The sequence below is a fragment of the Papio anubis genome, chromosome 5 (assembly GCF_008728515.1).
Source record: "Papio anubis isolate 15944 chromosome 5, Panubis1.0, whole genome shotgun sequence".
In the NCBI taxonomy this organism is placed as follows: domain Eukaryota; kingdom Metazoa; phylum Chordata; class Mammalia; order Primates; family Cercopithecidae; genus Papio; species Papio anubis.
This window is the reverse complement of record NC_044980.1, coordinates 60,511,292-60,536,605: the sequence shown is the minus strand read 5'-3', so window position 1 is coordinate 60,536,605 and position 25,314 is coordinate 60,511,292. Positions and strand designations below refer to the sequence as shown.

Sequence of the window (25,314 nt, the reverse complement as noted above, 5' to 3'; positions counted from 1 at the left end):
GCACAAATGCAAGGGTATCTCTAGGTAAATACTGAGGTGGGAGTGGGAGGATGTGCTAGGTTGTGGAGAATGTAAGCTCCAACTTTCTAATACTAAGTTTTTCTCCAACTTGGTGATGAATCAGTTACACTCTTAGAAGCAGTGCACAAACATTCTTGTTGATCCATATCCACAAAGATAACTTGGCATTGTTGGTTTTCTTAATCTTTGCCAATCTTGTGAGTGAAGAATGGTAACTTATTATGGTCTTCATTTGCATTTCTCTGATTACTAATAAAGTTCAACATCTTACATTTAATTGCTATGTGTGTTTCTGTTGAAATATTTCTTCATATCATTTGCCCATTTTTCTACTGGGATGTTTCTTTGTTATTGATTGTAGTAGTTCTTTATCCTGAATGCATCACTAGTTTAATGTTTTATAAATTTATTTTCTCAGTATTTGAACTCTTTTTACCTTTCCTTATGAATAGAAGTTATTTTAACATAGTCAAGTTTATTAGCCTTATATTTCGTAGTTAGCACTTTTTGCATCTTAATAAATATATCCCTGCCCAGATGTCATAAAGATATCTTCCTGTACGGGATCTAGAAGCTTTAAGCTCCAGCCTTTTATGACTTTAATCCGTTAGGAATTGCTTTTCAGTTGGTTGCGAGGAAGACATTCAATTTTATTTTATTTTTCCAAATGGGTAACTTATGTCCCAGCAATTACTGAAGGCCTATTTTCTGGATCTGCCACTAACTGCTTTCTCACTTTAGTTTGATGAACATTTACTGAACGATTGCTTTTTATCAGGCACTCTGCCAGAGGTGCAAAATAGAATCAAACATGATACCTCCCTCCCTTGAAGGGTTTAACAAACAGTCTACATGGTTTTTGGCAAGCACTTACCCACCAGTGATGTGGCTCTTGGAAAGTTATTGTTTCTGAGCTTCAGTTTCTCCACTTACATTATAAAAAAGCCTACCTCATTAGATTGGAATCAAGGTTATATGAGTCATATTGCTATACAAATGTAAGGCAGTCTTAGTAGTCATACACTGGGAGAGAGAAAAGAGGACCACAACACACTGGTTAGTCTTACCCTCTACTGTAATTTCTTCCATCCATTTAGTCAACAAATTATTTGTTTTGAAGGTTTTAAAAACTTTTTTGTGGGTATACGGTAGGTGTATACATTTATGGGGCACATGAAACGTTTTGAGACAGGCAATCAATATGTAATAATCACATCACAGAGAATGGGGTAACCCTTCCCTCAAGCATTTATGTTTTGTGTTACAAATAATCCAGTTGTACCTTGTTATTTCCAAATGTACAATTAAGTCATTATTGACCATAGTCACCCTGTTGTGCTATCAAGTAGCAGGTCTTATTCATTCTATTTTTTTTTCTTTCAGTTCTCATTAACCATCCCCACCTCCTCCCCTATTTTGAAGGTTTTGAAACATGACTGCTAATTAAATGATACTCCCCAGACTGAGATGTGGTGTCCCTTGAATCTGGGCAGAATGCAGTGACTTGTCAACCAATATGGTATGGCAGAAGTGATGTCATGTGACTTCCGTGACAGGTCATAAGTGCAAAGTAGCTTCTATGTGGCTTGCTGGAACGCTCGTGTCGGAGCAGAGTCTCATGAAAGAAGTCCTACCATCCTGATACCACCACACTGTAAGGAAACCCAAATTAACCCACACAAATGGACCACATGGAGACGCTCTGTGCTATGGACTGAACTGTGTCCTTTCAAGTTCTTTTGTAGAAGCCCTATCCCCAGTGTGGCTGTATTTGTAAATAGGCTTTTGGCAGGTAATTAAGGTTAAATGAGGTCAGAAGGGCAGTTCTTAATCTGACAGGATTGTGGCCTTTTAGGAAAAGAAGAAGAGTTCTCCCTGTCTCTCTCTCCCCTCGACCTTCCTGTCCCCCACCTCCCAACCTGTACCATGTGCACACACTGAGGAACGGCCAGCAGGGAAGGGAAGCAGCCATCCGCAAGCCAGGAAGAGGGCTATCACCAGAACCCAACCATGCTGGCACACTGATCTTGGACTTGTAGCCTCTACAACTGTGAAAAAGTTAATTTCTGTCATTTAAAGGATTCAGTCTATGGTATTTTGTTATGGTAGCCCAATCTAACTAAGACACTGATATCATTTGTCTGTGGCCCAACCAAATCTCATCTTGAATTGTAATCTGAATTTTAATCCCCATGTATTGAGGGAGGGACATGGTAGGAGGTGATTGGATCATGTGATCAGTTTCCCCCATGCTGTCATGATAGTGAGTGAGTTCTCACAAGACCTAGTTGTTTTATAAGTGTCTGATGCTTCCCCTGAGCTCACTCTCTCTCCTGCCACAGCTCCACTAGGGCACTGCCTAGTGGAGCTGTGAGAACAGGGCTACTGCCCCCCAGACTCCAGAGTGGTAGATCCATGACAGCTTGCACCCTGCACCTGGAAAAACTGCAGGCACTCAACACCAGCCTGTGAAAGCAGTCGCAGGGGTTGTAACCTGAGAACCAAGAGGCAGAGCCACCCAAGGCCATGGGAGCCCACCCCTTGGATCAGCGTGCCCTGTATGTGAGACATGGAGTCATAGGAGATTTTGGAGTTTTAAGATTTATGACTGCCTGGCCAGATTTTACACTTGCATAGGGCCTGTGGCCCCTTCGTTTTGGCCAATTTCTCCCATTTGGAATGTGAACATTTACCCAATGCCTGTACCCGCATTGCATCTTAGAAGTAACTAACTTGTCTTTGATTTTACAGACTCATAGGCAGAAGGGACTTGCCTTGTCTCAGAGGAGACTTTGGACTTAGACTTTTGAGTTGTGCGGAAAAGAAAGAAAGATCAGATTGTTACTGGGTCTATATAGAAAGAAGTAGACATAAGAGACTTCATTTTGTTCTGTATTTGAGATGCCATTAATCTGTGACCCTACCCCCAACCTTGTCCTTGTAAGAGACATGTGCTGTGGTGACTCAAGGTTTAAAGGATTTTGGGCTGTGCAGGGTGTGCTTTGTTAAACAAGTGCCTGAAGGCAGTATGCTGGATAAAGTCATCACCATTCTCTTAATCTCAAGTACCCAGGGACACATACACTGCCAAAGGTCGCAGGGACCTCTGCCTAGGAAAGCTAGGTATTGTCCAAGGTTTCTCCCCATGTGATAGTCTGAAATATGGCATCGTGGGAAGGGAAAGACCTGATCGTCCCCCAACCTGATACCCGTGAAGGGTCTGTGCTGAGGAGGACTAGTACAAGAGGAAAGAAGGCCTCTTGGCGGTTGTTGGCGTTTGAGATAGAGAAAAGCATCTGTCTCCTGCCGGTCCCTGGGCAATGGAACATCTCGGCGTAAAACCGATTGTATATTCTGTTTACCGAGAAAGGAGAAAACCGCCTTAGGGCGAAAGGTGGGACTTGCTAGCGCAATGCTGCTCTTTATGCACTAAAAAGGTTTATGAAGGTGTTTGCATATGCATATCAAGGCACAGCACTTTCCTTAAACTTATTCATGTCACAGAGATCTTTATTCATATGTCTTACTGCTGACCTTCTCCCTATGATGATCCTATTATCCTGCTACTTCCCTTTTTTCTAAGATGGTAAAGGTAATTATCGATAAATACTAAGGGAACTCAGAGACCGGTGACAGCGTGGGTCCTCTGTATGCTGAGCGCCGGTCCCCTGGGCCCACCTTTTCTTTCTCTATACTTTGTCTCTGTGTCTCATTTCTTTTCTCAAGTGTCTCATTCCACCTAACGAGAAACGCCCACAGGTGTGGAGGGGCAGGCCACCCCTTCATGAGTTCATGCTGGAATGAATTAAGACTATCGGGGACTGTTGGGGAGGCATGATTGGTTTTGAAATGTGAAAAGAACATGAGATTTGGGAGGGGACGGGGGCGCAATGATAGTTTGGCTGTGTCCCCACTCAAATCTCATCTCAAATTGTAATCCAAATTGTAATTCCCACATGTCAAGGGAGGGAGGTGGTGGGAAGTGAATGGATCATGGGGTGGTTTCCCCTATGCTGTTCTTGTGATGGTGAGTGAGTCCTTACGAAATCTGATTGCTTGATAAGTGTCTGGTGCTTCCCCTGAGCGCTCTCTCTTGATACCATGTAAGACATGCCTTGCTTCCCCTTCGCCTTCTGCCATTACTATAAGTTCCTAAGGCCTCCCAGCCATGTGGAACTGTGAGTCAATTAAGCCTCTTTCTTTATAAATTACCCAGTCTCAGGTACTCTTTATAGCCATGTGAAAATGGACAAATACAGATACCCCTGAGACTACATGAATAACGACAGATGCCTGATTAGTTCCTACCTGCTTCAACCCTAGTCACCACTGCCTGAAACCACACGTCAGACCCCAAGTCAGAACTGTCCAACTAATTCGTTTCTGAATTCTTGATCCACAGAAACTGTGAGAGAAAAGAAAATGATTGTTGCTATTTCAGGTCACTAAATTTTGAGGTAATATGTTATGCATCAATAGGTAACTGGAGCCCTTATTGCATGAAGAATTATGAAAAGTAATTTCACTTTGCTATGTATTAATTTTAAGTGGAAAATAGAACTAAAATAACATTTTATATCCAATTGGGATAATATATTTGATGATTATATACATTATTGGTATCTTGGGAATATTATTCAGAGCATCCTAATTTCAGTAGAGCAGGCCTGAAATTGCTGACATCACATAAATTTAAGATCCTATTTATCCAGCTTAATGAGGCCTTTATGTGTGGATTTTTTTTTTCTTTCTGAGACATGGTCTCACTCTGTGACTCAGGCTGGAGTACAGTGGCACAACCACTGCTCAGTGCAGTCTCAACCTCCTGGGCACAAGCAATCCTCCCACCTCAGCCTCCCGAGTAGCTGGGACTACAGGCACTCACCACCATTCCCAGCTAATTTTTCTATTTTTAATTAATTAATTAATTTGTATTTTTTTTAGATGAAGTTTTGCTCTTGTTGCCCAGGCTGGAGCCCAATGGCATGGTCTCGGCTCACTGCAACCTCTGCCTCCTGGGTTCAAGTAATTCTACTGCCTCAGCCTCCCGAGTAGCTGGGAATACAGGTGCTTGCCACCACGCCCGGCTGATTTTCGTGTTTTTAGTAGAGACAGAGTTTCACCATGTTGGCCAGGCTGGTCTCAAATATATGAAATTTAAAAGTATTCTATGACAAAGAATCTAAAGTGACAAACCTTTCATACCTTGGTATCATTCATAAGATCACAGAATGTGAAATAAAAAACATTATTTCAAATGAGAACTTAGAAATCATGATGAAAATAGGATGAATCAAAGGAAACTAGAAATTCTAGGAAAAAGTCCAAATTACATAAAAAAATACAGAACAAGAAAGAAAAGTAATTTGGGGATGAAACAAAATGGGGATACTAAAAAGGCCATGATTCAAATCACATAGAATAACTGCGGTCAAAAGGAGCAAGAAGAACAATTTAGCTAATTAAGAATAATCATAAAGTTATTTTCATAAGTTACTTTCATCAGTTATTATGAATTATATGATTATCAATTACAGGATGAAAAATGCACGTTTGATATGAGAAAATAAACAGGATATACACCTTACATGTCTAAATCTTGATTACACATTGTATAATGAGTTACAAATTAAAATGCCATTTAATTTAAAATATTTCAACTCTTGTCATGGTCTGCTAAAAAGGAAAAAAAGAATTGGGATTCTGCAGAAAGAAACATGCAAAATTAAACACACACACAAAAAATGCCTGGAATTTTAAAACTGTTTTTTTTTCCCAAACAAATTGCTGAAGTGTCATGAAAATAAAAATTGAAAGCAAGGCATGATGAAACTGCTAGGAGGCAAATCAACACTGGTAAAAAGATCAAATACACTTGGGCAGACCCACCTAGAACATTTATCCATAATTTCCGCAAGTCTTCAAAAATGTAAGGATGACAGACAGGAATGACTGGCATACAGCATCAACAGTATGTCATCAATATTATGGTTCCCAAACCACAAGAGATTTAAGATAAACAACTTGATTCCATTTGCTTCTAATTGATTTGGTCTAAGATAAGCCTTACAAGCAACCATTAAGTTCATAATGTCGTTAAAAAGCCTTGACTTTACAGATGTTCTCTCTTCTACATTTGGTCTTTAATTGAATGGAATTAGCAGCTCAACATAATCTCAACGATACAATTAACATTATGTAATACTATATAATGCCCATTATGGTATTATAATCATTGGAAACAAAATCTAAGAAAATCCAATCAGTATGTTTTATTGATGATTGAAGGTTCTTTTTTGTTGTAGTTTTCCCCTCTTTAAAGGGATTTATAATACCACTTACCTGCAAACGAACAATTCTCTCAAATATATCTCCTCTCATGCTCATCTCAATATCAAAACGAGAAAGTCTTTTGTCTGCTTCTGTACTTGCTGCTCGTACTTCTTTGTCAGAGGATACATGCTGGGGAAAGTCTAGCATGGTCCTTTCCACTGCGGATAGAGACCAAAATATTACCACACAACAGGACTTGCCAAATCAGTATTAAGCCAAATACCTCATACCCAGTGAATTCTCATGCCAATAAAAGTTTTATTTTATTTTATTTTATACTTTCTATAAAGGCTCCTAAGGCTACCAAGAAAAAGCATCTAATGCAGGACTTGGCTGTTCCAGTTGGCATTATGAACGGTAAGGATGTGAGCTGAGCACTTATCGAAGTACACTGGGGTATAATTTTTTTTTTTTTTTTTTTGAGACAGGGTCTTGCTTTGTCGCCCAGGCTTTGTCGTCCAGACTGGAGTGCAGTGGTGCAATCACGACTCACTACAGCCTTAACTTGCCAGGCTCAAGCAACCCTCCTGCCTCAGCACCCTCCTTCCCCAACACCACTGAGTGTCTGGGACCACAGACACTCAGTTAATTTTTGTATTTTTTGTAGAGATGGGGTTTTGCCATATTTCCCAGGCTGGTCTCTAACTCCTGGGCTAAAGTGATCCTCCCACCTCAGCCTCCTAAACTATTAGGATTATAGGCGTGAACCACTGCATCTGGCCTGAGGGTATAATTTATCAACTGGGAATGTAGGAAGAGAAAGACACAGTTCCTATACTGAGGCATCTTAGGATCTGGGATGGGGAAAGGGTACATAAAAAGATAAAGACTCCATAGAAAAATCTAATCAAAGCAATGGACCCTATCCCAAATGCACACATACATAAAAACATTCAAAATTCCAGATAATTTCAAAGGATTCCCAGAAATCTAAGTGGACACATCCAGTAAGTAGCTAGACATTGGAGACATTCCTGTTAAATAACAATGATAATTTCGTTTGGTTTGATCTTCACATATTAAAGTTGGTTCTTGGGTTTTTCATCAATTTCTATTTTGACTTTAATTGGGTAAAAATCTCTGATGTCAGTGAAATAACCAATACTATACAACAAAAATAAGTATGGGTTTATAGTGATGGTTGTGCTATGCTGTGAAAATAAGTGAATTTTTATTTGATTAACTTCAGTATTGTGAAGGTATTATAAACAGTAAAATTTCCATATGATCTCTAGGAGACTGTAGAGCTATCCTTTATACAGCAAGAAATTATACAGTTAAACAAACTGCCTCACTCATATCAGTCCTCTTAAAACACTGTTACAAATAAAGCTATTAGAAATACTTGCCACAAATACCAGAATAAATCCATAAGGTATATTTTTGAAATATCAAATTATGAAATTATACTTTTAGGATTTAATATATAATTTTATGTCTGTCGGTTAAGGAAAGAATGGAATAGAAAATTTTGAAATTTAATACAGCACTTATTTAAGTGATAATGGTTAACTACATGGTTGCAATATGTTTACTTTTAAAAATTAGTTATAAAACGGTGGCTCATGCCTATAATCCCAGCACTTTGGGAGGCTGAGGTAGGTGGATCACCTGGAGTCAGGAGTTTGAGACCAGCCTGCCCAACATGGTGAAACCCTGTCTCTACTAAAAGTACAAAATGAGCAGAGTGTGGTGGTGCATGCCTGTAATCCCAGCTACTAGGGAGGCTGAGGCAGGAGAATTGATTGAACCTGGGAGGCGGAGGTTGCAGTGAGCCAAGATTGTGCGACTGCACTCCAGCCTGGGCAACAGGAGTGAAACTCCGTCTCAAAAAATAAATAAATAAAATAAATAAAATAAAATAAATTAGCTATAAAATGTATTAAGAAGGAATAAAAATTGCTCAAAAACTTATATAAGCAACATCAAATGCAGGAGCCTACAATTAGAAACATATTCTTAAGCAAACAAAGATGCTGAAAGCCATTTCCTTCCTTACTTTGCCACAAAGACCTGGAACCAGATTTATGCTCTCACTGCCAAACTATAGACAATGCTGATGCCCAGTGCCTGACACTACTAGACAAACAAGGTTTCAACAGCTACTGTGAGAGGCATAAAGGACACGGAGAATATGCCCAGATAAGAGAAAGTTAGTTTTTAAAAAATCTATTCCCAAACTCACAATTTTCAATAATTAACCCATAAAAATAAATTTATAGAGGAGCAAGAACAAATATCACAAACTTGAAAGTATGCTGAAAAGATCTATTATTGAGAGAAAAACAATTTAAAGTAATTATTTTTAAAAGATTTTGTTTGAGCCACTCATAGTGGCTCACATCTGTAAGCCCAGTGCTTTGGGAGCCAAGGCAGAAGGATCACCGGAGACAAGGAGTGGGCAACATACATGAGACAAGCCTGGACAACATAGTGAAACTCCATCTCCACACAAAATGTAAAAATTAGCTGGGCATGGTGGAACAGGCCTGCAGTGTCAGCTACTCAGGAAGCTGAGGCAGGAGGATCTCTTGAGCCCAAGAGTTCGAGGCTGCAGTGAGCTAGGATTGTGCCATAGCACTCCAGCCTGGGTGACAGAGTGAGACTTTGTCTCAAATGCCTAAGTTATGGGTTGCTATACCATCTTGGCCACAAGTGACTGAAGAAGTGAGCACCTGAACCAAGGATAAACCACATCCATGATGGTACACGCACATGAAGTCGCCAGCTGGAAAAGCTCTGCTGAATAGGGACTAACTCTATCCCTTTGACTGTGACTAATGAAGACAATCAGAGCCTTTTATTCAGGAGTTTAAATTCAAGACGTGTAATAAGATTGAGAAGCCATTAATGAAGGTGAAGCAGTTGCTGGTAGGAGCAGAAACTGAAACAAATGCTGAGATAAGAGAAAACAGCCAAGTCTTTTTTACAGTGAAACATAGAGAATGAAGGGATAGTGGGGCAAGGAGATGACCACGTCACTAGGGCTATGCTGGATTCTGACAATCTTTCAAATTACAAAATGCACACGAATGTTTACGATCACCAGTTCTGCAGCTATCTTATATTCTCTTATGAAACTTGGATATACAGCCAAGATTGTCTGTCATAATCATTCTACAAAATATGTCCAACCCTTAGAGGTAACCAAAGGGAATCTTCATTCCTTATAACTTGAAGGGTCTAATATGTTATAAAAATAATGTATGTCAGGGCAGAAAATAGAGAAATACATAAAGAGGAAAGTAAAAATTAGCTATAAACCCATCACCTGATACATTAAACATTCTGATGATTAATCTTATGTGTTAACTTGGAGGGTGTTTTTGATGAGATTAACATTAGAGTGATGAGCCTGAGTAAAGTAGACTGCCCTCTATAATGTGGTGGCCAATATCCAATCAGTTTAGGGCCTAAAAGACTCCCTGAACAAGGGAGAATCCTCCTGCAGTCCCCAGACTTCGGCACTACCGGCTCTTCTGGGCCTCTAGGCTACTGGCCTTTGGACTGGAGCTGGAACATCAGCTCTCTTGGGTCTCAAGCCTACCAGCCCACACTGAGATTCTGGACTTTCCAGACGCCTTAATCATGTAAGCCAATTCCCTATAATCAATCTATCAATCGATCTCTCTCTTCCCACACATACACATATTTACATATATATACTTACACACACACGCGCACACACACACACCCTATAGGTTCAATTTCTCTGGAGAATCCTAACAAAACCGTTGATAAAATTTGTTTATTTTCTTCCAGTTCTTCTGTGTCCTTTTCCCCGTGTCATTAAACACTGCCTGTAAACCATGATTTTAATGATTATACAGCATTCCAGAGGATGGATGTTTTATAATTTGTTTATCTAATCTATTGGATGACACTTGGGAATTGTTTCTAAGCCTATGATATGACAAGAATACCTACTTATACATAAATTGATACATGAATTTTCCATATATATGATTATTTTCCTAGAATAAATGTCTAGGTATGGAATTAATGGGAAAGGGTATGAATATCTTAAAAGTTCTGACACATTGCCAAAATGCTCTCCAGAAAGCAGTGTAATCAGTGTACATTTTATAGCACCTTTGCCAACATAAACAATTTTAAAATCTTACATAATTAAATTTTAAGCAATTATGTAAAAATCAATGCTTGTAAAACTGAAAAACTGAAAGAGAGAAAGCATGAAATGATTTAAGATGTCCACAAAGTGGAACACTGATAAGCTTCTGCATCTGACCTACCTATATACTTTACTTCTATATCTGCCAGTGCCTGCAGACAGTTCTCATAAGTTACTTCCTCAATACCGAGCATTCCAACAGCATCATACACCTGTTTGGTTTGCACAATGAGCTCCTCAGTTCTTGTTTTAATTTGCTCTGGTGAAAGATCCCATCTTAAAACATTTCTGCCAGCCACAGTATAGGAAGACATTGCCTGAAGAGAAGACATCACTTCTCTTCCTAATGTCATTCTGAGTAAATTCCTGGAACCACCAACTCTAAAAAGAATCAGAAAAAGAATAAGAATTAGGGATTTCGGTTGGTTCAAAGTCAACATATGAATGTGCATTATAAAATTAAATTTTAAATTAAAAATAACTTTTTTAAAAAACAAGCAAATATTTTCAGGTGAACACATATGCACAAAACTAAGTAACTTGTATTTTCTATTTTTCTTGCATAATTACATAGTTTTAATGAAATTTGTATAATTCAAACACTGAATTGTTTGTGTAATTAAATCATATAGAAAAATAAAGTCAGGTGTTGAAGCTGTAATAATTTTCCTTCATAAATTAAATCAGTAATCTTCCCTCTCTCTTTTTTTTAAGACAGGGTCTCATTCTGTTGTCCACGATGGAGGGCAGTGATGTGATCATAGTTCACTGCAGCCTTGACTTCATCGGCTCAAGTGTTCCTCCAACCCCAACCTCCCAAATAGCTGAAACTACAGGGACATACCACCATACCCAGCTAATTTTTAAAAATTATTTGTAGAGATGAGGTCTCCCCATATTGCCCAGGCTGGTTTTGAACTCCTGAGCTCAAGCAATCCTCCTGCCCCGGCCTCACAAAGTACTGGGATTACAGGTGTGAGCCACTGCACCTGGCCAGTATCTTTTTTATTTTAATATTTTTCCAGTGCTAACTTCCACCTACTATGTACATAGACTCAAAAAAACCTTGCAAGTTTAGCAAGGAAACATTGAAAACTTCTCTTCCTATACTGAACATCAATTTTCTTAACCAAAATTTCATGTAAATTAAGAATGACAATTTGAATTTAAGACTTGGAAAATAAACTCTGGGATAACTATGGCATTATCCTAAAAGAAAAAAAGAAAAAAGAAATTGTTAAGAATAATGATACCAGTCTTTACTCCCTTAAAACATTCAAACTAGTAATACTGATGCCATGTTTCTCTCTCTATCTGTATACACATGCACATACATACATAAATGTAAGTATATATAATTTTAGGGCTTATAAATAAAAATGTTATATTTAGTAGCTAACATTTATTGTCTGTTCAGGCACGGTTCAAAATACTTCCCATGCAGTAACTCACTCAGTCATCCAACAACCCTCTAAGTTATATACTGTGGTTAGTCTTGTTTTACTGAAGAGAAAACTAACACACAAAGTTAAGTAACTTCCCTAAAGCCATGCAGCTAGTTGTAGGGTCACAGGTAGGATTAAAAGCCAGGCAGTATGGATCCAGAACCCATATTCTTAACCACTATGCTAAGCTTCATTTCTATTATCTTACAGGACCCCAAAACAACCTTATAAGGTAGGTATTCTCTTCTAATGAAGCAACTGAAGCCTCAGAGAGACTAAGTGACTTGTTTAAAGTCATTCATCCAGCTAATACTTATGAGCATGTACTGTATCCAGTTCATGACAGACGATGGGGATAAATGGCAAATTGTCTTAGACCCTGACATTCTAACATAGTAGAAAGGACAAATGGATAAACATGCAATTATACTACACTGAGATGAGTGTTATGACAAGGGTAAGCAGAGAAAACTCTAAAAGAAGGGAACTCCATTCTGGTCTTGGGGCAGGGCGAATGTGTCAAGAAAGATGTTCTAGAAAGAGCAACTAGCAAACCAACATTTGAACAATGTGTAGGAATTATCCAAAGGTAATGCCATAAGGGGAGAGAAGGCTGAAAAGGTAAGTAGAGACATTTAGCAAATGAAGAGCCTTGGGAATCATCAGAACCTCTAACCTTGGCCAGGCATCGTGGCTCATGCCTATAATTCCAACATTTTGAGAGGCTGAGGCAGGCAGATTGCTTAAGGTCCAGGGTTCAAGACCAGCCTGGGCAAAATAGTGAAACATTGTCTACATGAAACATTAAAACAACATTAAAACAACAACAACAACAACAAAAAACTCCCCCAAACATCTAATCTTATTCTGAAGGCAATTCGAGAGCCATAGAAGGGTTTTAATCAGGTGAGAGATACCAGATTTGTATTTTAGAGAAATCGCTCAAATTATAATGAGTTGAAAGGTTTGTAAAAGAGATCAAGAGAGAAGTTGTTCTTGGGGCTGTAATTGGGGCTCATGATTAAAGTATACAAAACTAGGAAATAGGGGGAATTGGAATGATTTAAAATATATTCAGGAGTTGGACTCAATAGGACTTGGTACTGAATGGATGGAGGTGGTGGAGGTGAGAGAGTCAAGAGAGTCAAGGGAAAGGAGGTTTTTGGGGGAAAAAAGAGAAACTCAATTTTGGACATGCCAAGTTTGAAGTGGCTACAGAACATGTAAGAGGAATTCATTAATATTAAGTGGTAATCGTATTTACAGGAGTACCCAAGGGAGTCTGCAGAGGAGAGAAAAGCATTGGGGCCCTAACTCTAATATGATCACTGAGGCAGAAGGAACATTAGGCCAAGATGGGTTCTAGGAAGTTGTAACAAGTAAGCAGTGAAAACAGTACCAAACATACAGATGTTGAGAAAAACTGAAAAGTCTTTGTTGAATACAGCAGCAGAATGCCATTCACGACTCTGGCTAAAGCAGCATCAGGGGAGCAGCAGGGGTATAGGTCTGACTACTATGATGGAGGAATAAGGAAGAGGTGAAGAACTGGAGACAGTGTGCACCTAGGCAATTCTCTGTGGATTTGGCCATGGAAAGAAGAAGAGCTAATGCAGTGTAGCTGAAAGAGGTTGAGACACAGAATAGATACATTTTTCACATAGGAGAGACCTAAATACTGACCTCCTCATCTTTACTCTCCACAAGAACTCATGTCCACATACTAGTTGATGCTTACAACTTGAGGCTGCCAGGCTATTTTCTAATACATTTTCACATTTCTTCTTCCACCAGTTGAGTTACATACTAACGGTTAAGCCTGTTGTTCCAAAACCTGTTTATGCCTGTTATGCTTATTTTCATGTAATTTAAATATTTGACTGATTAAACGTATACGAAATTTAAAAACTTATTTCTGGGATACGTAAAAGGTTTCAGAAATACTTTAAAAAAGAGAGTTACAAAAAAATTCAACTCCCACAAAAAACTTGTCCTTATGAAAGATTGGGAAAGGAATTGTGACAATTCAGAAGGCTTCTGAATTCATGCTACTTATATGTTTCTTATACTCATGTTCCACTTTCGAGAAGCTGAAACTGGAAATCAAAGATGATGCATTATAGGTGTAGTTTATACAAGGACAGTAAGAAATGCCAATCAAATCATTTATAGTTAACAAAAGGCCTTGGTTTTAGATCAAAAGATTTGGGAATAAATATGTTTTAAATTTGCACAAAATGTTTAAGAAATTTATCATAGTTATGATACTACTTGAAACCACCTTTTTTTTCAATTACATTATTAAGGTATTTAGAGAGACTGAGCTCCCTACAGAGATAGGAAGAAATGGAATATAAAACGTGATCAATGTTTTAGACAGAAAAACTATAGTCTCAGTAAAATCAATAAAACAGTAAAATGGGAGTAGTCAGGTTATAGTAAAAATGTGAGATATCTGAATTTAAGACCTCAAGGATTAAGCAGTTTCTCTGCAAGAGGGTAAAGAAACAAGAGTCTAGTTTGGATAAATTGCCTATGTGAACACTGGAGTCAGCAGATTGATGGTGGATCCTGGGAGGAGAAAGGAAGACTGAACCAGGAACCCGAGTACCTGAAGAAGGAACTCCCAGCTGACTGGGGGAGACAACATGAGCAGGATATAAAATGGGAAAACCAGATCATGAGCTTCAAAGGTGTTTTTACACAATGAAGAAGTGCTGGACATCACAGTGGTTGCAGGGGGGCCTCTGGGGGAAAAGATACTGATCTTTCCTCCTTACTTTGTGGTATGGGGTGTGGGAGGAAGAGGGATGCATGGGAAATATTTTTGTCAGGGTTCAGTGGATTTTAGAAAAGGTCAGGAAGAGAAGCGAAGATCCAGGGAAGAGTATGAAAAAGTGGAGGAGTTTATTTACCTTAGGACAAGGGTTCCAGAAATAACAATGGAGAAGTCAGTGCAGTAGATGGTTAGATACAAATTGGTTATCTAGCCATTAACCTCTTCCCCTACCTAATTATATGCACATCTTCCTCTCAACACTCATACACCCCCAACACAGTTCATGTTCTTTGAAGGTAGCTGTCCCTGCCCTCAGTACTCTTGCTTGGAATGCTGTGAGAGAAGGGGGTCTCATTCCCACTAAGTGTCAGTACACTTGTGTCCTTGATTGCAGCTGGCAGCCATCCTATGAGAATAAGCAGAATCTGATTTATGATAAAACAGACACTTTGAATGGCAGAATAAAGGAAGGAAACCAAATATTTAAAGACACCATAGAGCTCATAGATCAACTAATTGTAAAGCCTGACCGTTCCAGTTACGAGTCAGTAAGTCCCCTCTATGGTGAAATCAGTTAGAATGGGGTTTTATATTATTTGCCTCATATAGGATTCTACTGATAAAGGAATAAGTATAGGGAGAAACCAACAGTATGGAGGTCAGAGTACAAGAAATGGCAGATGAGTAGAGGGTCTTACATACTTGGTGTTGGTGCAAAATAATAAAGATGTGAAGTTCAGGATTTATACAGTTGGCTGAAAATTTCCAAAATAATTATTTCTGCCAACAGACGCCACTAAGAAAGAGTCAGTCATGGCCATGACAGGCTGTACTGTGAAGGAAGTCCCAGCATAGGTAAAAAGGCTGGCCCTGAGATGACTGAGTTACAGGAATATTAAAGAGAAGAACGACGACGAAAACATAGGACGTATCCATCTTAATACCCTGTTCTTTTCACCACTCCTCTTAGTATAAACCAGTGACTACAGATAAATTTCTATTAATACTCAGGTTTCTTTTTTTTGGAGACAGAGTCTCACTCTATCGCCCAGATTGGAGTACAATGGCGTAATCTCAGCTCATTGCAACCTCCACCTCCCAGGTTAAAGCGATTCTCGTGCCTCAGCCTTCTGAGTAGCTGGAATTACAAGCTTGTGTTACCATGCCTGGCTAGTTTTTTGTATTTTTATTAGAGACAGGGTTTCACCATGTTGGCCAGGCTGGTCCTGAACTCCTAACCTGAAGTGATCCGCCCTCCTTGGCCTTCCAATGTGTTGAGATTATAGGCATGAGCCACCGTGCCTAGCCTATTACACAGTTTTAAAAGAAAATTACTTCAAGCATTTCACTCATAAGATGACCTTCATTGGTTTTCATCTATTTCCTAACATTTACTGGAAGGTTGAGTGGTCATAGCATATCTGATTGTTAAGTTTTATTTTGTTTTTAATTGACACATAATAATTGTACATCTTTATGGGTACAGTGCGATGTTTCAATACATGTGTACATTGTGTAATGATCAAACCAGGTTAATTAGCATAACTATCACCTCAAACACTTGTCATTTATTTGTAGTGGGAAAGTTAAACTGATAAAGATGTCAATACCTCCACCTTGGATGGACACATATACGTTTTATAGTTTCCAAGGCAGCTAGTGAAAAGCTATTTGTCCCTTAATGTAATACTATTCCCTGAACCTGGAAGGGCTAAAAAGACAGAAACAAACGTTAGAAATCATGATGTCATGAGTCAACTAAATATATTAAAATTTTTATCTTAATACCTTTTTTCCTCACCTTCTGGGATTTTACCTTAATTCTTTTCAGGATTCATAATTCTTGTTACCAAAGAAAAGGAATGGTGACAGGGGAATGCCTTATACTTCTAACTAAAACATTTTGATCTACTGAGTACTTCATCTCTGCTTTTCCTCTCCCATCTTCATTTTGCGGAGCATCCCTCTTCCCCTTTGTTACATTTTCAAGCTCACCCAATGCTTTAGATGCTGGTACACTGATCTCGTCTTCCCCTTCCGTGCCTCTACAGTACTGGAAAGAACTGCACCCGGGTGGGAAAACCAGTGCACCTGTAGTCATCCAGCAGCTGCGCTTGTATTCTTGAGAATCTGGTGAAGATTTTTCTCTGACTTTTTGCAGCTGAGAGCTATATAAGTCAAAAGCAGACAACCGGCATGAGCCCGTCTTTTCCTACAGCAGTTATTATGTCTAGTAATTTGAAAATGAAAAAGTAGATCAAATCTGAGATTCCAGTTGTCTAATTAAACACTATATATTTTTTTCCTACTACAAAATTCCAGGCTCTTTATTATTTCTGTTTCAATCATCATACCTTCTTCATCATCTCCTCTGTTTTCAAAACACTTTTCAAAACATGACCTTTGTGAATTTTTTTTTTTTTTTTTTTTTGAAACAGGGTCTCACTCTCTCACCCAGGCAAGAGTCCAGGTGACGTGATCATGGCTCACTGTAGCCTCAACCTTCCAGGGTCAGGTGATCCTCTTACCTGAGCCTTCCAAGTAGCTGGGACTATAGGTGTGCATGACACCTAGCTAATTTTTTGTACTTTTTGTAGAGATGTGGTTTTGCCATGTTGCCCAGGCTGGTCTTGAACTCCTAAGCTCAAGCGATCCTTCCACCTCAGCTTCCCAAAGTGTTGGGATGACAAGCATGAGTCACTGCAACAGGCCAACCCTGTGAAATTTCTAACCAAGAAATAATACAGAATACCACAGTAGAATTGACAGGAAGGTGCATTTGCTAGCACTGTAATCTCCTGTATCCAAAATAATATAATAATAATAATAGTGTTTAGGCAAAGGAAGAAAGCTGGATAAATTTTGACAGAGATCATCAGGTTACAGAATTTCATTTGGACAAATGAGTATGCCATAGTTATTCTGAGTTAATTATTGCCTTGAGACTTTTGTAAAATATTTTATGGAATGTACTTTCAGAAATGTTGATTTATGGGGTTCATTTTCTTTTGAAGCATAGTTTGAAGTCCTCTACTTCCTCTCATCAAGGCTTTCACCATTCCAGTTCACCCAGATCTGAGCTTCTACCACCTTTCATCTGTGCCATTCATTTTAGACATTTAAATTACTGTCATCACCTATTCAATTAGTTTGTTTTATATTCTAAATGAAACTAGGACTTTCTCAAGCACAATGGCCATTGTACATTTCTTTCATCACAAACTCCCACCCCAATGCACTGCACACTGATGAGCAGACAGATGTTCATTATACACTTGAAACAAGATGGGACAAATATGGCAAAAACATTAAAGCAACACCATCTTCCCTCATCATCACAAGTAAACATTCATACAGGGAAACACGTTTTATTAGAGCCAGGGCTATGGTGAAACTATATTATGTAACATTTTACAACTTCTACCTCCTACCAATTTACATTTTTTCCATCCCTTTCCCTGTCACCATGTCACTGTGTTGTACTACATGGTTGGCAGGACATTTCCAGAAATTTGTGCCAATTCTTTGAAACACTTGGCAAATATTCCTAGTATTTGCTTTGCAACTAATGTTTCTCTACAAACTGCTCTTGAGGTCTGCATTAAATCAATCCCCCCTCAAGACTGGAATTCCTGTATAAGTTTAATTATTTCTCTTGTGTAGCTATTACATCAGAAACACTCTAACCCTGATTTCTACTATTCACAAAGTTGTCTTTCTAGCCACTGTTTTGACTAAATCACCCCTCTCCTCACAACTTCTCAGGCCATAGCTCAAGTCCAGGGTCCTTTCATCAGAGCATATAGGACTCCTTTATTTCTGATTTCTGCAATGCCAAAGCCCAGCTACATACCTCACTGAGGCTTACCTGTTTCTCTTTTTCTTTCTCCTTCCTTCTTTTCTTTCTTCTTTCCTTGTTTCTCTTTTTTTTCTGTATTTCTCTCTCTCTTTCTCTTTACTTTTTTAAAAGACAAGGTCTCATTCTGTTGCCCAGGCTGGAGAGTACTGGTGCAGTCATAGCTCACTGTAAACTAGACCTCCTGGACTCAAGCAATCCTTCTGCTTCAGCCTTCCAAGTAGCTGGTACTACAGGCGTGTGCCACCACACCCAGCTAATTTTTAAATTTTTAATAGAGATGGAGTCTTGCTATGTTGCCCATAGTGAGCAACTCCTGGGCTCAAGCAATCCACCCGCTTTGGCTCCCAAAGTGCTGAGATTACAGGCATGAGCCAATGCTACTGGCCAACTTATCTATTTCTTCAGGTATTTAGTCCATTTCTTTCTTGAAGCCTTCAGCCAAGCAGCACATTATCCACTAGACCTGTGCAGTCCAACACAGCAGGCACATGTAGTTATTTAAATGAATTGTGAGTAAATAAAATAAAAAATTCAGTTTCTCAGTTGTACCAGGCACATTTTAAATATCCAATAGCCACTTGTAGTAAGTGGGTACCACACTGGACAGCACAGATAATGTTTTCACCACTGCAGAAAGTTCGAATGGACAGCACCGACTGGATGATCTCATTCCTGAGATTCCACGTGACAGCACGTGATGCCAAGCAGCCCTGCCTGTGCCCTTCCTCAGGTACCCTTTCTCCTTTCCACTCGCAAACCAGGTTCTAGGTGTCTTCTCTGGAAGGAAGAAAGGACAGAGAAACAGAGGAAGGGAGAACTCATTTACTGAGTAGCTCATGTTTGCAGGGAGTGTTAAAACACTCATCTAATTCTCACAACGTGGAGAAATAAGGAATAAGCGCTACTTTCAAGAGCATAGTCTGGCAGAAAAGACTTTCAGTTCTTTGCATAGGGAGCAGGGCCAAGGGTATTGATAATATGATCAGAATATAAAAATGGTTTTTCCACAAGACTGTTTAAAGTTCATGTCCTTATTATTTTACAAGTGAGAATTAATCTTATTCACTGACTGAGTTTACTAAGATAGAAGTCATAAAAGTTTACCTAAAGGTTTCAGATACAAGACCTTCAACACAGCAAATATTTGTGAACTTACTGCTTTCTCTCTGCTCTGTGTCCTTTCACAGCATACATTCTGCCACTGTCCCAAAGGTTCGGCATCACCAGTTGGTGAAGCTCTCCCATCATGCCAGTCTCTTTCTCCGACACTCACCCCTCGCCCTACATCCTCAACCTTGTCACAGGGCACTGGCTTTTCCGCTTTGTCTTAACTGTAACCTGGATTCCTGGTGAATGCACTGCCTCTCCCATGAAGTGCACTCACATTCTCTCAAGTTCCTCACACTAGGAGGCCTTGACACAGGGTAAGCCTCTCCTTGATCCTCAAAAGGGTGTCCAAATCATTACTGCACTACAATTCTAATCCTCTGAGGCTACTGGCTTCCTGCTACATCCCTTATTAACTCTCTTTGTTGCTATCATCAACTAAACTCTTTGCCATTTTCTCACATTCACCAAAGAATTAGCTCTACAGTCCCTGTATTAGTCTATTTTTATACTGCTATGAAGAAATACCCAAGACTGGATAATGTATAAGGAAAAAGAGGTATAATGGACTCACAGTTTCACATGCCTGGGGAGGCCTCACAATCATAGCAGAAGGTGAAGGAGGAGCAAAGTCACATCTTACACGGTGGCAGGCAAGAGAGCGTGTGCAGGGAGCTGCCCTTTATGAAACCATCAGATCTCATGAGACTTATTCACTATCACGAGAACAGCACAGGAAAAATCCACCCCCAGATTCGATTACCTCCCATTGGGTTCCTCCCATGACACATGAGGATTATGGGAGCTATAATTCAAGATGAGATTTGGGTAGGGACACAGTCAAACCATTATCAGTCCCTGTCTAAAGTTCCATAATCATCCCAGGGAGACTCTAACGGTAGGTGGACAAGGCTTACCACTCCCTTAACTTCAGTTTCTTTTCTTTTTCTCTCTCTTTTCTTTTTGGGACAGGGTCTCATTCTGTTGCTGAGGCTGGAGTGCAGTGGTGTGATTATAACTCACTGCGGCCTCAACTTCCTGGGCTTAAGCACTTGATCCTCTCATTTCCCTAATAGCTGGGACTACACGCATGCACCATCATGCCTGGCTAATTTAATTTTTGTAGAGATGGGGTTTCGCTATGTTGCCCAGGCTGGTCTCAAATTCCTGGGCTCAACAATTCTCCCACCTTGGTCTCCCAAAGTGCTGCGATTACAGGCATGAGCCACTGTGCCCAGCCAACGTCACTTCCTTAATCTATTTCACTCCAAGAACCTTTGTGTTTATTCTTCTTACCACCATTTGAAGATGCTCCTTGGAAATCATAAAGTCAGCTATTCCACTGCAATCACAACCTTCTATCTTTTCAGCTTCCATTGATCTACTCCCATGGTTCTTAGTTTTCCATCTCCCTTAGAACTCCAGTCCTTTAATCCCTCTATTTTCTCACTCTAACAGACCTCTCCCACAGCTCCACCCTCAGACCTGGATGACTGCTGTACTTTGTTTTTGTTTTTGAGACAGAGTCTTGCTCTGTTGCCCAGGCTGGAGTGCAGTGGCGGGATCTTGGCTCACTGCAACCTCCACCTCCTAGGTTCAAACAATTCTCCTGCCTCAGCCTCCCAAGTAGCTAGGATTACAGGCGTGTGCCACCACCCTTCTTGGGCTTTTGTGATAATGATTCCTCTTTTCATTTGATGTCACTGGCTGTTCCCTCATGATTTTTATCATCAGCTGTCTTTTTTTAAGTTTTGTTTTTGTTTTTTAGCTCCTTCTCAGGATTCCTTAGAGCTCTTCAGGATTCAGTTCTATGGCCTCTTTTCTTTTCTTTACATCTTGCACACCATGCCTGTTCCATTTGTATGGCTACACATGTCACCTATAGCTAAAGAATTATAGATCTGTACCTCCAGCACAAATCTCCTGAATTCTAGACCCATATGACCAACTGCCTGCTGGGCAGCTCCACTTGGATGTCAATGGTCATCTTAAATACAGTATGTCTAAAATTAAATTGCTCATCTTCCTTGCCCCCAGAACCAAATCTGTCCTCCTCTTTTATTCCTTATCTCAGGGATGATCACCAGTATGTACTCAGTTGTCTGAATCAGAAACCCAGGAGGTTCTTCCTGGATGCCTTCTAATCTATTCTGCAGATTGCCTGCAGAGTAATCATCCTAAAATGTAAATCTGATCATGACACTCCCTTTCAATGGCATGGTTCCCCAGTGACTTCAGGATCAAGTTCAAGCTACCTACTTCTGAATCTGCCCTAACTACCATGTTGGCTTTGTCAGTGCCATCCTTTTGCTCTTGTATCTAAGCTCCAGACATAATGAACTACTTTCACATCTCCTTCTAACTGTTAAGCTCTCCTCAGGCCTTTACCAAGAGTTTACATGCATGTTCTTATTTAATCCTCCCAATAAGCCCAGAGGAAGATATTAGCAATCCAATTTACTGGGTACAGAGAAGTAAAGTAGCTTGTTCAAGGTCACATAGCATTTGTGCGGCTGGGATTCAAACCCAAGCCTGACTCCAGAGCCCATACTCCTTTGTAGTTTTATTTATAAACTGAAAAGTATCCGAGGGCCCTTATTCTTTATTATCCTATACTGATGTTGCAACTCCCATCCCAGAAAAGGTAATCATCAAATTTTTCACCAATTGCACTTCTCTGATTTTGTACTTTGCTTTTAATGGGGAGAGAATAAGTGCATTAAAGCATAAATATTTATATCACATGTCTGACTTGTTGTCTATACCACGCCCTGAGAGACTGCTGCAGGGGCTGTGGAGGAGTGCCCCACTTTAGCTTTTATCCAGCTCTGAAAAACAGGTCACACAGACTTGGGCAGCTTTTCAGTCACCTGTTCTCAAAGAGTAAAACCACTCAAACCTGGATGACCTCGATGGCTGCCCTCTGCACCCAGGTCTCATTTTTTTCCAGAGCCCTTTAATGAACTGTTCATAGGTAATCAATTAAACCATTTGGAAACAGTGTACTCCCAGGAAACGGCAAATTCTTCCTTAAAGTACTCAAACAATCTACATCTTTTATTGATAAGGTTCAACTGAGGCATTCTTTTCTTTTTTTTTTTTTTTGAGACGAAGTCTCACTCTCTCACCCAGACAGGAGTGCAATGGCATGATTTCAGCTCACTGTAACCTCTGCCTCCCAGGTTCAAGTGATTCTCCCGCCTTGGCCCCCTGAGTAGCAGGAATAAAAATTTTTGTATTTTTAGTAGAGACAAGGTTTCATCATGTTGGCCAGGCTGGTCTTGAACTCCTGACCTCAGGTGATCCACCTGCCTCGGCCTCCCAAAGAGCTGGGATTACAGGCATGAGCCAATGTGCCCAGCCTCAGCTGAGGTATCCTAAGAAAGCACTCCATGCAATAAATGCTAGTTCTTTATTCCCTATTGATAGGATTTACTGACTTGTTACTAGCATCTATCATCTGGAATTATGAATATAATTCAGACATCACCAAAAAAAAAGGCGGGGGGAGAGAGAGGCTTATTATAAAAGGAGTTCCCAAGAAATAGTTGATTCAGTGATTCCTTCAGCAAATATTTACTGAGGTTACAAAGATGAATAAGACAAAGTTATTACCTTTCAGTAGCTTACAGACTTGTGAGGAAGAAATACAGAAAGAGACATTAGAATATCAGGTAGCAGGCTGGGTGGGTGTGGTGGCTCATGCCTGTAATCCCAGCACTTTGGGAAGCCAAAGAGAAAGAATCACTTGAGCCCAGAAGTTCAAGACCAGCCCGGGAAACATGGTGAGATCTCATCTATAGTCCCAGCTACTTGGGAGGCTCACTTGATCCCAGGAAGTCAAGGCCACAGTGAGTCACAGTTGTGCCACTACACTCCAGCCTGGGTAACAGAGTAAGACCCTGTCTCTAAAAATAATAATGAAATAAAAGAATATCAGGTAACAAATTCTATATAAATAAAGCAATGGAGAATGAAGAGGACAGTGCGTGCGACTCTGCCTTGGGGAATCTAGGAAAGACTTCAATAAGGATGTAACTTCTAAACTGGCTGAGTCTTTCAGGATAGCTCTATGACGTAAGGTGGGTACATGGGTTTAATGGGGTGTGGAGGGATGGGAGGTAAGGCTAAAATAGGTTAGATCAGACTGTGTGTCTTTTTAGTGACTTTCATAAATAAACCAATGAAGGAAACAGAAATGCTTTAATTGGGTTGGAAATTTGTGATGCACAATGTATTAAGATGACGGACAGGTTGGGGCTTAAACACAGTTCTGAATATTGGTGGCTGTTAAGTCTTGCAAGAAATTCTGGGGCCATTCTTTTCTGTTTTCTATAACTATGAGTTTCTTCTCCATCTCTCATTCTGCACATACAGACATAACCTTAGAATTCAGTTCTCCTCTTTCATACTGTTTGTATAAAGTATTTTTTTTTATCATTATTGGCTATTAATAAACAGCTAATGGAATTGATCTAGAGTATCATACTTTTATTTTATTTCAACCAGGATTTGTGGAAAGTTTTCTAAGTATATTCCAGAAAATGTTACGCACAGTTACTTCTAACTGAAAGTTCCTTAAGTTCAATGCATCAGGATCTATATGTCGGTTAGTTATTTGTTCTATATAGTCTGTATTAAAAAGTTTAAAAATAAATGATACTTCTTTTGAAAATTGTTTTGGCCTTTTTTATCTGTAAGACAAAAAGCCTATGTTTATAAATTAATCCCCTATGTAGTCCCTGGTGCTTAGTAAATATTTGTTGATGGAATTAAAATCCATGTGAAAACGGAGCTTTGTCACTACCCAGTGCTAGCCATAGCTATACCAGCAAGGCTGACTGATCTGCTTCTCCAAGTCAGGAGAGGAATTGAAGACATTTTTCCTTGTAATTCTACTAGAATGTAAGCTCTTTGGAAATGTGGTCCATGTCTTAGTCATTTTTGTATTTCTTGGCAAATGTGGAAGAATATGTTCAGCACATAACATGTATGTTTTAACTGTTCAATCAATGAATGTAGAAATGTGACGAAAATCTAAATTAGTCTGTCCTAAAATGACCACTAAGTTCACTCCCAGACACCAAGTAAATAAAGCAAATGATAAAGCCATCAAAAGAAGATGCTCAAACAACAACAGAGTTGTTGAAGAAAAGTAATTATGTGAGAGACACGTCATAAAGAGGCTTTGAGTCATGGATAGATAATCGACAATACATGCCAGTACACTTGAAAAGCAAAGTGCTATGATTTGACTGCTCTTGCCTCCACCTGCTGGTATAGGAAGGCAATTTTTTAGATTGGGCAGAAATTGTTTAGCAGCAATAGAAAAATGCTAGGAAAACAGTGGGTTTTCAAAGTTATCTTGCCAAGATAATATATAAACTTCCTATAAACAACCATTCACGAAAAATGTACACCATGAACTCAGCTACAAGTGTTTTGAGTATAGAGAAGAATTACCCTAAATACGGAGATATTCTGACCTTTATTCTGAGTAGCCTCTAGCAGCTGGTAAAGTCAAAAGCATTATGAGTTTTCCTTCATTGTACAGTCTCTTTTTTGTATTGACAAAAACTGCATTTAAATTTGAGGACTAGAATGACCAATACAACTTCAGTGGTCTAATCTTGGTCTT

At 39.4% G+C, this 25,314-nt stretch overlaps 1 protein-coding gene across 7 annotated transcripts in view; it reads right to left on the bottom strand.

Moving 5' to 3' along the window:
- Positions 1–25,314, bottom strand: part of NLN (neurolysin) — a 99,501-nt gene that overhangs the window by 55,568 nt on the left and 18,619 nt on the right. For 2 of the 7 annotated variants that reach the window (XR_004183964.1, XM_017959591.2), the window contains exons 2-3: positions 10,608–10,867; positions 6,364–6,512 (exon numbers count right to left, since the gene is read on the bottom strand). Coding sequence is in view for 6 of the 7 variants with exons in the window: in XM_017959591.2 (XP_017815080.2) it covers positions 6,364–6,512; positions 10,608–10,867 (409 nt within the window). In the remaining variant the exon portion in view is untranslated. Of the gene's footprint in view, positions 1–6,363; positions 6,513–10,607; positions 10,868–16,705; positions 16,879–16,912; positions 16,923–18,578; positions 18,628–25,314 lie in introns of those variants that run through there. The other 5 variants (XM_009208516.3, XM_017959593.3, XM_017959595.3 and 2 more) reach the window with 5 other exon arrangements.